This window comes from Acipenser ruthenus, chromosome 53 (assembly GCF_902713425.1).
Source record: "Acipenser ruthenus chromosome 53, fAciRut3.2 maternal haplotype, whole genome shotgun sequence".
Lineage (NCBI taxonomy): Eukaryota > Metazoa > Chordata > Actinopteri > Acipenseriformes > Acipenseridae > Acipenser > Acipenser ruthenus.
Window position 1 is genome coordinate 575,512 of NC_081241.1, and position 12,708 is coordinate 588,219.

General features: G+C 39.8%; 1 protein-coding gene across 1 annotated transcript; it reads left to right on the top strand.

Annotated features, from left to right (window-relative positions):
• Window positions 1–176: 176 nt before the first annotated feature.
• On the top strand, window positions 177–11,764 carry LOC117970489 (tripartite motif-containing protein 16-like). Its single transcript, XM_059016576.1, has 6 exons — window positions 177–2,151; window positions 4,621–4,716; window positions 4,917–5,150; window positions 5,305–5,464; window positions 8,751–8,816; window positions 9,919–11,764. Exons 1-6 carry the CDS (start codon window positions 1,564–1,566, stop codon window positions 10,446–10,448), a joined length of 1,674 nt encoding a protein of 557 aa, XP_058872559.1. The 5' UTR covers window positions 177–1,563; the 3' UTR covers window positions 10,449–11,764.
• Window positions 11,765–12,708: the final 944 nt, after the last annotated feature.

A 12,708-nucleotide genomic window follows, 5' to 3' on the forward strand; every position in this document is an offset into this window, starting at 1 on the left:
CGGGATATCCCTGTAAGCGAAATGTCGCGATATCCGTGACGTGTGTGCTGACTGAAAATATAAATAAAAATGATCTGATCTTAAATGAAAAAAGACAAATATCATGCTGTTTGGTTTGGAGAAAATGATGCAAGATACTAGTTCAAATTTCTCTCGTGTTACTTGTAACACCTCAGCATTGGAGAGAGCCGACACTTTTAAATATCTAGGGGTTTATATTGACACAACTCTTCAATTTGATAAACCCATTAAAGATGTATGTAGTAAAATTGGAAGGAAGCTTGGAGGATTGTGTGGTCAGCGCCACTGTGTAAGCTTTACAGCAAGGTTTAAATGAGTTACTTGTGTTCCCTATTCTAGACTATAATGATGTGATGTGCGGGTGTGCTAGTGAGGAATCGCTGAAGAAGATCGATACAATGTGTAACAGGATGTGTATCTGTGTGCTCCCGTGTACTCCGCTAGCGCATCACTGCAGCGCGTATTCTACATTAAACTTGCGATCGCTGCTAACACAAGGAATTATCACTGGAATCGGATTCTCTTTAAAGGGGCACACAACACATTACCAGTTTATTTAAACAGCTTGTTTCTGAGTTTACCTGTAAATACAGCCTATCGTAATGTCTGAGACACACAATACTTTAATATACCGTCTGGAAAAAGTGCTGCGGGAAGAAAGTCTTTCGTTTTGTTCTGCTGCTACAGACTGGAAGCTGTTACCCGCAGGACTGAGACCTGACATCTCCTGTGGGAATTTAAAAAAACAAACCCTGTCGTTCTAGTGCTTAAACAGGCTTGTGTGTGTGCTGTGTAAATCTGAGGTGTACTTTGTGTATTGTCTTGTCATTATGCGTTTATATTATTTTTATTTTTGAAACCTGTAACCTGCTGCTGTTATTTCTAGCACGCCTTTGTAAACGAGCTCCTTGTAGCTCACATGGCCTTCCTAAATAAAGAATTAAAAATCAAATAAATAAATAATAAAGAGCGCGTCACGTTTACGGTTATAACCGCACTGAAATATACTGGCTTTAAAACAAGAAAAGACAACCGATGCAGCTGCGCAGCAGAGACAAGAGAACGAGGCAAGCGCGTTTATTGTTTGGAAAGTAACTGTAATGTTATTACTGCCATTAAAAGCTAAACGCGTTATATTACCTCGTTATTGACTAAAGTAATATTATTACAGTAAGGCGTTACTAAAGTAACGAGATGCCGTTCAAACCGTCATCACAAACATACGTGTAACAGAACATTCCTTAATTTTACATGTTATAGATCTGGGGCTAAAACACAAAGTCAGACTCTTCAGCCCTGATATTAAACAGTTGTTAATATCAGTTGTTTCATTCCTAATCTTAACATTGTAGTATTTGTTGGGGGATTTAGAAACAGTTTCATAGAATATCTGATTCGGCAGTTTCTGCTCCCCCTGCTTGTCTAAACCTGGCCTCAGTCCCAAACCCCGCCTCTCAGAGCTTTACACAACTCCAGGAAATCAGCGCAGTGAAGTTTCGTTTCTTGTGAAATCGTCAGTCTCTCTGTCTCACTGCAGCAGAAATGGCAGAAGCGAATATTCTGGTAGCGCATGACCAGTTTAGCTGTTCAGTGTGTCTGGAGCTATTGAAGGACCCAGTCGCTATCCCATGTGGACACAGTTACTGTATGGGGTGTATTAAGAACTGCTGGGATCAGACTGATCATACAGGTGTCTACAGCTGCCCCCAGTGCAGAGAGACCTTTACCCCAAGGCCTGTTCTGCGCAGAAACACCATGCTGGCTGAAGTTGTGGAGAAATTAAAGAAGACAGGACTCAATCCTCCTCCTGCTCAAAGTTATGCTGGACCTGGAGATGTGCCGTGTGATTTCTGCACTGGGAGAAAGTTCAAAGCTGTGAAATCCTGTTTGACGTGCCTGGCCTCTTACTGTGAGACACACGTCAAGCCTCACTATGAGGGGGCTGCTTTCAAGAGGCACAAGCTGATCAATGCAATTGGAAATCTGGAGCAGAAGCTTTGTGCTGAACACCAAAAGGTTTTAGAGGTCTTCTGTAGAACCGATCAGACGTGTATTTGCTTGTTGTGTGCAGACAAGGAACACAAGAGCCATGATACAGTCTCAGCTGAGACAGAAAGGACCAGGAAACAGGTAAGGGTTTGAACCATTTCCTTGTAGCTATCCTAGAAGATAAGAATTCCCAGGGATATTTAACATGTCTGTTTACTAGGTTATACAGTTTCACATCAGATCAGATTTTAATTGTATATTAAGAGCTATTTAAAGAGCCCTAGTTTTTTAATTGCTCTTTCTAAACTATGATGTGCTACAATGTATTTCAGGGTGTAACAGGGGTGTTGTTATGGGTGTGGCTATCGCTGATTGACAGGAGAGACACAGGAGGTTTTCTTTGATACAAAAAACACAAAACATTCAAAACAAAACACTGCTTGAAAACAACTAGAAAATAAAAGATGACCAAACAAGAAAGGAGGTGCCGCTCCAGGAACAGTCTCCCTGACACCTTCTCTCTAGACTTGGGTGGGATTAAAATCCCCTAAACTTGTTCCCTATTCCTTCCAGTGCTAGCGATCCTGGTTAACTCACACAGTGATCCGAGATACATTTTTCCTCTTGTGTTTTTCTCACCCTGGTTAACACACGCAGTCGTGAGGATCCTACAGCAACACCCTAACCCTAACCCTAACCCTAACACCTTCCCAGACAGTCTGTATCCCTGCTTGTAGAACCAAGAAACTGGCTTTTCAGACCCTTTTTAAAGGCATGTGGCCGGGGCTAAGAGATAATCAATTAATCGATTAACACCTGGCCACATTCCACACCTAGATTTGAATATACCCTGCCATATCTAGCACAATCTTGATTATCAAAAACATTATTTACAATCAAACAAAATCACACTGTTTACACGTGCAGGACCTCAGCCCTGCCTCACAGGGTAAGAAAGATTTGTTCAGCTGTTTTGTGGTGCATTGGAATTTGAAGTGTAAAATTAGCATGATTTATATTCCTAGTGTTTTTTAGATGTATCTTGCAATTTAATTAAATCATAGATCAGTTTAATTGTTTAAGATATTATAGTTTAATTGGTAAAACTGTTTAAAAACAGCATTCCTAGCAAAGTCAAGCACCTAATTAAAAAGCAAAAAACAAAAAAGAAACAAGATTAATATGATATACAATATACAATATTAATAAGATATTCAATATACAAGATTAATATGAGGTACAATATACAAGATTAATATGAGGTACAATATACAAGATTAATATGATATACAATATACAAGATTAATATGATATTCAATATACAAGATTAATATGATATTCAATATACAAGATTAATATGAGGTGCAATATACAAGATTAATATGATATTCAATATACAAGATTAATATGATATTCAATATACAAGATTAATATGATATTCAATATACAAGATTAATATGAGGTACAATATACAAGATTAATATGATATACAATATACAAGATTAATATGATATTCAATATACAAGATTAATATGATATACAATATACAAGATTAATATAATATGCAATCTACAAGATTAATATGATATTCAATATACAAGATTAATATGAGGTACAATATACAAGATTAATATGATATTCATTATACAAGATTAATATGATATACAATATACAAGATTAATATGAGGTGCAATATACAAGATTAATATGATATTCAATATACAAGATTAATATGATATTCAATATACAAGATTAATATGAGGTACAATATACAAGATTAATATGATATTCATTATACAAGATTAATATGATATTCAATATACAAGATTAATATGATATTCAATATACAAGATTAATATGATATTCAATATACAAGATTAATATGATATACAATATACAAGATTAATATGATATTCAATATACAAGATTAATATGATATACAATATACAAGATGAGAAATGTTGTTGTTTGTTTGTTCTGTTTTAGGTTATTTTATTTTATTTTATCACATGGAAAGCGATGAAGTCAATGTGAATTGAGTAACCATGTCCAGTGTTTTTCCAGTGTTTATTGGGTATACACTGATTTCATTGTTTTGTATCAGTGCTGTTTTATCTGTGTTTATCAATTAAAAACGGAAATCAGAAGCCCTAAATATCCATTAAAGAGAAAGCTGCTTCAGTTTCCTAGGTGCTTAACAAAACAAACATGTAACACATGCTAGATCAGCCATCATTCACTGTTACTAGTATGAAACAGTACCATCTAGTGGACAGCTACTGTGGATCAACTGTCCTTTTGTATTGCTGTCAGCTGTGCACTAGATGGTGTTGTATCTTACTACTATACACACATGTTGTCTGATCTAGCCTGTGCTGCAGATGTCTATGGCGTGCAACTAGAACTGAAGATCAAATTATATTCGAGAACCACTCAGAATTAAAGCAAACATTGTAAACAGGTAAGGGGACAAGAAAACATAACATATATTTAAACTAAATTGATTCTGTCAGGTTCAATAGCATACTTCAACAGGCCTGTGTTGGGTGTGACAGGATATCACTCAATGCCCCATCAGAAATGTCACTGTGTCACTGTGTTTCTACACAGAAGCAGCTGGGAGAGACACAGACAGAAATACAACAGAGAATCCAGGAGAGACTGAAAGAAACAGAGCAGCTGAAACAGGCTGTGGAGTCACTGAAAGTGGGTATTGAAAGAGGGGGTTATTATTATTATTATTATTATTATTATTATTATTATTATTATTATTATTATTATTATTATTATTATTATTAGAATAAACAGATGGACTGGAACACATCTACAGAAGTTTACTGTCTATGCCTGATGTGTTTTTGATATTAATTCTAACCATGTCTCCTCTACTGTGTTCTTTCACTCAGAGATCTGCATGCATAGAAATAAAGGAAAGTGAGAAGATCTTTACTGAGCTGATCCGATCCATTGAGAAGATCCACACTGAGGTTATTGAGCTGATTGGAGCTAACGAGAAGGCTGCAGTGAATCAGGCTGAAGGACGCATGAAGAAACTGGAGCAGGAGATTGCTGAGCTAAGGAGGAGAAACGCTGAGCTGAAACAGCTTTCAGAGACAGAGGATCACATCCATTTTCTACAGGTAACATCACTGCTTGTTAGAAAATCTCAAGTCCATAACTGGGACGGTTTCAGACAGACCTCTCCAATTGAATGAATCCTTGCTTTTCCCCAGGAATGTTTTGGACCCCATTCTGTTTCACTGAAAACTCATTTTCTCCACTTTCCTGTTGTAGAATTTCCAGTCTCTCTGTGCCCCCCCTGAAGCTGGAGACTTACCCAGCGTTACTGTCAATACAGACATCTCTTTTGGGGCTGTGAGGAAAGCTGTATCTGAACTTAAAGACCATATTGAGGACTTCTGCAAGGGGGAATTAGCCAAAATAACCACAACAGGTTGGTGTGAAATAGATTCCTTTGGTAGAGATTTCTCAAATAGACCATGGCTTGAGGAGGGACAGGACTTGCAAGACATTAATAAAGACCTCTTGCAGATTGTTGGCTATATGAATATTGCAGGAGGGAGGCAGCATCGAAGAATGAGCAGGGAGGAGAGATTTTTACACCCTGAAAAGCCTTGAATAAGTCTTGTTTCTTTTCAGATTGCTGTTTGGAGTCTTGTGTGTGTTGTGTATTAATCCACATGTTTAATTTCTCTCTTTTTTCTGCTCAGTGAATAAAGTTGCAGTTTACAGTCTGCAGGCTCCAGAGCCAAGGAACAGAGCTGAGTTTTTAAAATGTAAGTCTGTTTGCACTGAAACATTTGATTGAAAGATGTGTCACTCCATTGTGAGAAGAGCTAACACTACAGAACAGGGAGGGGTGGAGCTTGAGGGCAGCAATTATTATTATTTATTAGTAATTGTGAAGCCATTAATCTACACTCCTCTCCATCAAGTATTCGTTCAGATGAATACATGGAGGGAGGAGGGAGCAGGGAGGAGAGAACATGGAGAAGATATCAGGGAGCCGGGAAAATGGAGGAAGGAGGAGGGAGCACTGTGGAGGGAGCAGGGAGGAGGGAGAAAAGAAGATTGAGGCGGGAGCATAGAGGGAGAAGGGAGGAGGGAGCAGTAAGGCCGCATGGATGAGGAAGCAGGGAGGAGGGAGCATAGAGGGAGGAGGGCACAGGGAGGAGAGAGCAGGGAAAAAGGAGGAGGGAGGATGCAGCAGGGAGCATGCAGGAGAGATGAGGGAGGAGGTGAATTGTGTGAATTGTGACAGGAGTTAAATTAGGTGTGATCCTTCATTTTCCATTTTAAACGTGATTCAAATGCGTTTGTCTCTAGACTGATGTGAACTGGGGGAACGCTAATCAAAGTTTTTCAGCGTTTATATTTATGTCATGTAAACTAGATAACTCTGCTATTCAGAAGAAGCTTCTTTTTATACATGGGATATAAACAGAAAAACTGTGTCATGCAAGATATAGCAAAGTTATATTGTGAAAAACCACAATGTGAAACAACACAGAGCACAGAAATGACACATTTTTGCATTGTCGTTGAGACACTAATGACTCAATAATCATCAATTGAATTTGTAAAAGGGGGGAGAAAAGGTCACACACACACACACACACACACACACACACACACACACCCTGCCTATCACACACACACTCACACACACGCTGCCCCATGTGGTATTTTTTATAATCTCAGGTGAGCATTTTTTTCCCTTACTCTGCTTAGTTTATGTCAGTGAGTTTTTAGACAGAGAGAGAACTCCATAAAGAATTGAATTTAAAATAGCAACAACTCTGATAACGTGCACACAGTTTAAAATAAGGTTTGCATTGTGTGAGACAGTACAGAGAAAACCGCGATTGCTGTGGTCTGTACTAGGAGTGATACGAGACTGCAACTAAAGAGAACACTTTGAACTTGTAACTTAAAAACAGCACGTTCCCTTTCAAGCACGAAATGGGTATGAAACCTTTTAAAAAATAAATAAATAAAAATACATTTAAAAACAGAAACTCTTCTGATAATAAGCTGACGTTTCCTGTAGTTTTTCAGGAGCTGAATTCTTCTTCTCTGCAGAGTGACATTCCTGTTTTGTTTCTGTTTTGTTTTTTAGTCGTCAGGGTTTCCATGGCAATTCTTAGGGAGCGTGTTAAAATGACGCGCTTTCACATTTCTATTTTTCCATTTCTGTGTTCACGGGTTTGTTCTGAGGGTGGTTGTGTTTGCTCACATTTCTGTGAACCCTTTTTGTGTGAAGTGGATTCCCTTCAGTCCGAATCAGAGTGTATTTCAAAGCCCGTTGGTGTGGGTCCGGGTGATTTTTCGGGTGTCCGGTTTCTCCATGTTCGCGGTGACTCCCTCATGGAAATGCAGCTCTGTCCTCAGATGGGATGCGGAGCGGCTGTTGCCGAGGTGGTTCCGATGTTGGAAACGCGGGTTTCTCTTGGATTGATCAGGGAGGGCTGGACGGGTTTCTTTATCAAGCGCTCCCGAGAGGATTGTGGGATGTGCTGCTGTTTAATATAACGTTATAACTACATTAATAACATACGCGTACAGACACCTTACAGTACGCTGCTAAAGAATAAGAATCACACGAAGCTGAATAATGTATAAAGAGATATTAAAAATAAAACATGTCTATATATGTTCGTTGCTGTGAGGGCAGATTCACACCCCAGCGCTTTGGTATCTCTGGGTTTGAAACGGCGCTCCATAAGTGTAACACCTATTATTATTATTATTATTATTATTATTATTATTATTATTATTATTATTATTATTATTATTATTATTATTATTATTATTTAGTTTTATTTATCAGAAATATAAAAACATATTATTTCTATTGTGTGTGTGTGTGTGTGTGTGTGTAAACATTATTTTTTAAACTATAATAACGTTCCACTGCGGCTCTCAGTGATGAAGTTTTACGATTGCTTCAGCTCACATTCAGCAGGTTCCTCAGGCTGTGTGACTGACATATAATCTGACCAATGAAAACGCACAAAGGGTGGAAACGGTTGTATTATTGGCTGATCGCCCCAAAACAGCAAAAAAAACGTCTGATTACTTGTGGAGAAGGGAGGAGAGAGCAGGGAAGATGGAGGAGGGAGCAGGGAGGATGGAGGAGGGAGCAGGCAGGATGGAGGAGAGAGCAGGGAGGATGGAGGAGGGAGCAGGGAGGATGGAGGAGGGAGCAGGCAGGATGGAGGAGGGAGCAGGGAGGAAGGAGCAGGGAGGATAGAGGAGGGAGCAGGGAGGAAGGAGCAGGTAGGATGGAGGAGGGAGCAGGGAGGAAGGAGGGTTGAGCAGGGAGAATGGAGGGGGAGCAGGGAGGATGGAGGAGGGAGCAGGCAGGATGGAGGAGGGAGCAGGGAGGATGCAGGTGGGAGCAGGGATCAGGCAGCATGGAGGAGGGAGCAGGGAATAGGGAGCAGGGAGGATGCAGGTGGGAGCAGGGTGGAGGGGGGAGGGTGGAGGGAGCAGGGTGGATGGAGTAGGGAGAAGGGAGCAGGGAGGATGCTTGTGGGAGGAGGCAGGAGGGTGGAGGGAGCATTCAAGAGGGAGAAGGAAGCATAGAGGAAGGAGCAGGGAGGATGGAGGAGGGAGCAGGGACTGATGAAGCAGGGAGGAGGGAGTGATTTGAGGACGGCGCAGACAGTGACTGTTGTATGTTTCAATTCTATTTCTCTCTCTTTTTTTCTGCCCAGTGAATGAAGTTGCAGTTTACAGTCTGCAGGCTCCAGAGCCAAGGAACAGAGCTGAGTTTTTAAAATGTAAGTCTGTTTGCACTGAAACATGTGATTGAAAGATGTGTCACTCCATTGAGAGAAGAGCTAACACTGCAGAACAGGGAGGGGTGGAGCTTGAGGGCAGCAATTATTATTATTTATTAGTAATTGTGAAGCCATTAATCTACACTCCTCTCCAACAAGTATTGGTTCAGATGAATACATGCAGAATGACTGGGGGAGGGGCATTTGTTGCCTGTTTTTCCACTCAGACCTTTCTCTCCCTAAATATCTTGGTATCCCTGAATAGATAATCATCCCATCTTTTAATACATGTACAATGCATGTGAAACCAGTTGTGGGGTAAAATGAACAGCTATCCCTCCCAGTCATCCTGTGCTGGTAGTAAATGTATATTGCAGTATCACTGCACTTGTGGGATGGATTGCTCATTAAAGTATTAGACAGATATTTGAAGAGTGGGTGATATTCTATTGAAGATATTTAGTAAGCAAGGGGTCTGAGTGGGTAAAATGGCAACACATACCCTGTAGGAACATTAAGTGAACTGTAATTGTATGCAGAGCTGCATTTGATTGGTTCCAATTGAAGAAGTTTGATAAGATTGAGGAATTATAATGAACAAAACAATCAAACAGCAAGAGGGTTTAAAGGGTTCATAAGGACCTTTGTATTTTATTGTGTTGCATGTTCCCATGTGTTGCTACAACTGTTTACGTGAGGTGTGTGTATTGTTTTAATTAGTTTTATTATTTTTACATTTTGACCACTTTTTTATACTTATAGATAGCTTCACATGTAATTGCATGGGCCTCTCAGAACTACATTTCCCATCATCCTCCTGCTCACATATGTAATTGAGATGGAATTACCAGTGAGCAGGAGGATTATGGGAAATGTAGTTCTGAGAGGTCCATGCCGGTCCACGGGAAGCCATCTTGAGGCAGAAAATGCAATTTAAAAGTTTAAAAAAGTGGTCAAAATGTATTAAAAAAAATAATTAAAACAACACACACACCTTCCATAAACAGGATGTGAGGATGCAGCAGACAATGACTGTTGATTTTCTCAGTGATTTGACTTTTCTAACCGTCTCTCCTCTACCCGTCCTCTTCTCTTCAATCAGATTCCTGTCAGCTCACACTGGACCCCAACACAGCGCATAGAGAGCTCTGTCTGTCTGAAGGGAACAGAAAGGTGACATGGAGGAGAGAGACCCAGAGATATCCTGATCACTCAGAGAGATTTGAGAGCTGGTTCCAAGTGCTTTGCAGAGAGGGTTTGTCTGGGACTCGCTGTTACTGGGAGATTGAGTGGAGTGGGGGATGGGCTTTTATAGGAGTCACATATAAAGGGATCAGCAGGAAAGGAGGGGATCGTTCCTGTCTCCTTGGATTCAATGACAAGTCCTGGAGTTTGCGCTGCTCTGATTCCAGTTACACTGCCCGGCACAATAACAATCACACTGCAATAACTGCCCCCCACTCCCCCAGAATAGGAGTGTATCTGGACTTTAATGCCGGCACGCTGTCCTTTTATGGCGTCTCTGACACAATGACCCTCCTGCACAGATTCCAAACCACATTCACTGAGCCGCTCTATCCTGGGTTTTATATTTATTATGATTCCTCTGTAACAATCTGCCAGCTGAACTAGACTGTTTTGTGTTGTAAGAAACCCTTTGTATTGAACTCCCTGTCTGTCCTCTCCACTCCTCGGGTGAAGGGAATGTTCAATCTGACACAACTTTGGATGAAAGTTAGGGGGTAAAACGGCGCCACCTGCAGAGCGAAACGAGGTGAATTATTTGTTTTTAGCAACGAATGGATTTCATAGGAAGTAACTGTATTTAATTTATTTATTAAGAATTGTTATGTTTTATATATATTTTAGAAAATGGCATCCAATAGTCAGTGCTGTAACAGTTTTAATAAAGTGAACTTACGTTTGCTTTATTGTGTGTGTGTTTTTGTTTTTTGATTTCCATAAAATATTTAATATTTCAGATTTTAGTAATGTGATTTAATAAAAAAAATTAACGTGATAGACTGACTTTTTCTCATTTCTTAATAATCATTAACATGGTTTTTCAAATGAGAATGAGATAGAAAGAGGGGAATGAGAGAGAAAGAGGTCTGATAAAGCATAGAGAAGCATTGTAAAGCACAGAGAGGTCTGGTGAAGCATAGGGAAGCATTGTAAAGCACAGAAAGATCTGGTAAAGCATAGGGAAGCATTGTAAAGCACAGAGACGTCTGGTAAAGCATAGGGAAGCATTGTAAAGCACAGAGAGGTCTGGTAAAGCATAGGGAAGCATTGTAAAGCACAGAGAGGTCTGGTAAAGCATAGGGAAGCATTGTAAAGCACAGAGAGGTCTGGTAAAGCATAGGGAAGCATTGTAAAGCACAGAGAGGTCTGGTAAAGCATAGGGAAGCATTGTAAAGCACAGAGAGGTCTGGTAAAACATAGGGAAGCATAGTAAAGCCCAGAGAGGTCTGGTAAAGCATAGTGAAGCATTGTAAAGCACAGGGAGGTCTGGTAAAGCATAGGGAAGCATTGTAAAGCACAGAGAGGTCTGGTAAAGCATAGGGAAGCATTGTAAAGCACAGAGAGGTCTGGTAAAGCATAGGGAAGCATTGTAAAGCACAGAGAGGTGTGGTAAAGCATAGGGAAGCATTGTAAAGCACAGAAAGGTCTGGTAAAGCATAGGGAAGCATTGTAAAGCACAGAGAGTTCTGGTAAAGCATAGGGAAGCATTGTAAAGCACAGAGAGGTCTGGTAAAGCATAGGGAAGCATTGTAAAGCACAGAGAGCTCTGGACTCTAACCCTGGGCTTGAGACTCAGCTCAGTGATTTGGATTCCTGAACAGCTTCTTAGTAAAGGTATTATTCAGCATGCCGCCGCACCGTGAACTAATAAGAAAAGACTTTCAGTACCTGGCAGGCTCTTGTGACATATCAGGAGGGTCATTCTCTTTACTCCTTCTTCTTCTCCTTGGAGTCGGGTCCATGCCTCTCTCTACTGAATCACTCGTTCCTCAGTTAGCTGGGTTTCTCCTCTGCAACACAATTGAAACAAGTCCGTTGTTAAAGAGTACAGCGCTTCAAATGTCATTTTTCTTTCTCTTTCTTTAGACCGGCCCCTTATCTTTTCATGCTGTTTGAAATCATCCCGACCGCTTCTTGTTATCACAGTTACTCAAATGCTGGGTTCGTTTTTGGAAACGTCTGTGTTGCTAATGGAGTGCCATGGGAGCATTGTATTTTAAACAATTTTGTATCAATTAAGATTATGTTTCATTTTGAATGATTCATTTTGAACTTTAAATATACAGGTTAATACTAACAGTTACAACAGCACTTAATAGGAAAAATAAACAATGATCTTTTTGTGTGTTTTGTCCAGTTGTTCTGCTTGGATTTTGGTGTCTGAGCAAATTTATATTAGACCTTGAGTTTCTCACAATGTTCATGTCGTTAGGGTTACCCGATTTGCCCTGAAAAACTAAATAAGACGTTCTTTTTCTCCAAGTCACTGACGCAGAACCAAAATAACAGTATTGTGCAGTAAAGAAACAAGGACCAGGGGTCACAAAGTCACAAATGGAGATTAGATAAAGGGGCATTCAGAACAGAAAATAGGAGGCACTTTTTTACACAGAGAATTGTGAGGGTCTGGAACCAACTCCCCAGTAATGTTGTTGAAGCTGACACCCTGGGATCCTTCAAGAAGCTGCTTGATGAGATTCTGGGATCAATAAGCTACTAACAACCAAACGAGCAAGATGGGCCGAATGGGGCCTCCTCTCGTTTGTAAACTTTCTTATGTTCTTATATTTATATATATATATATATATATATATATATATATATATATATATATATATATATATATATAATTATATCGAAATAATCT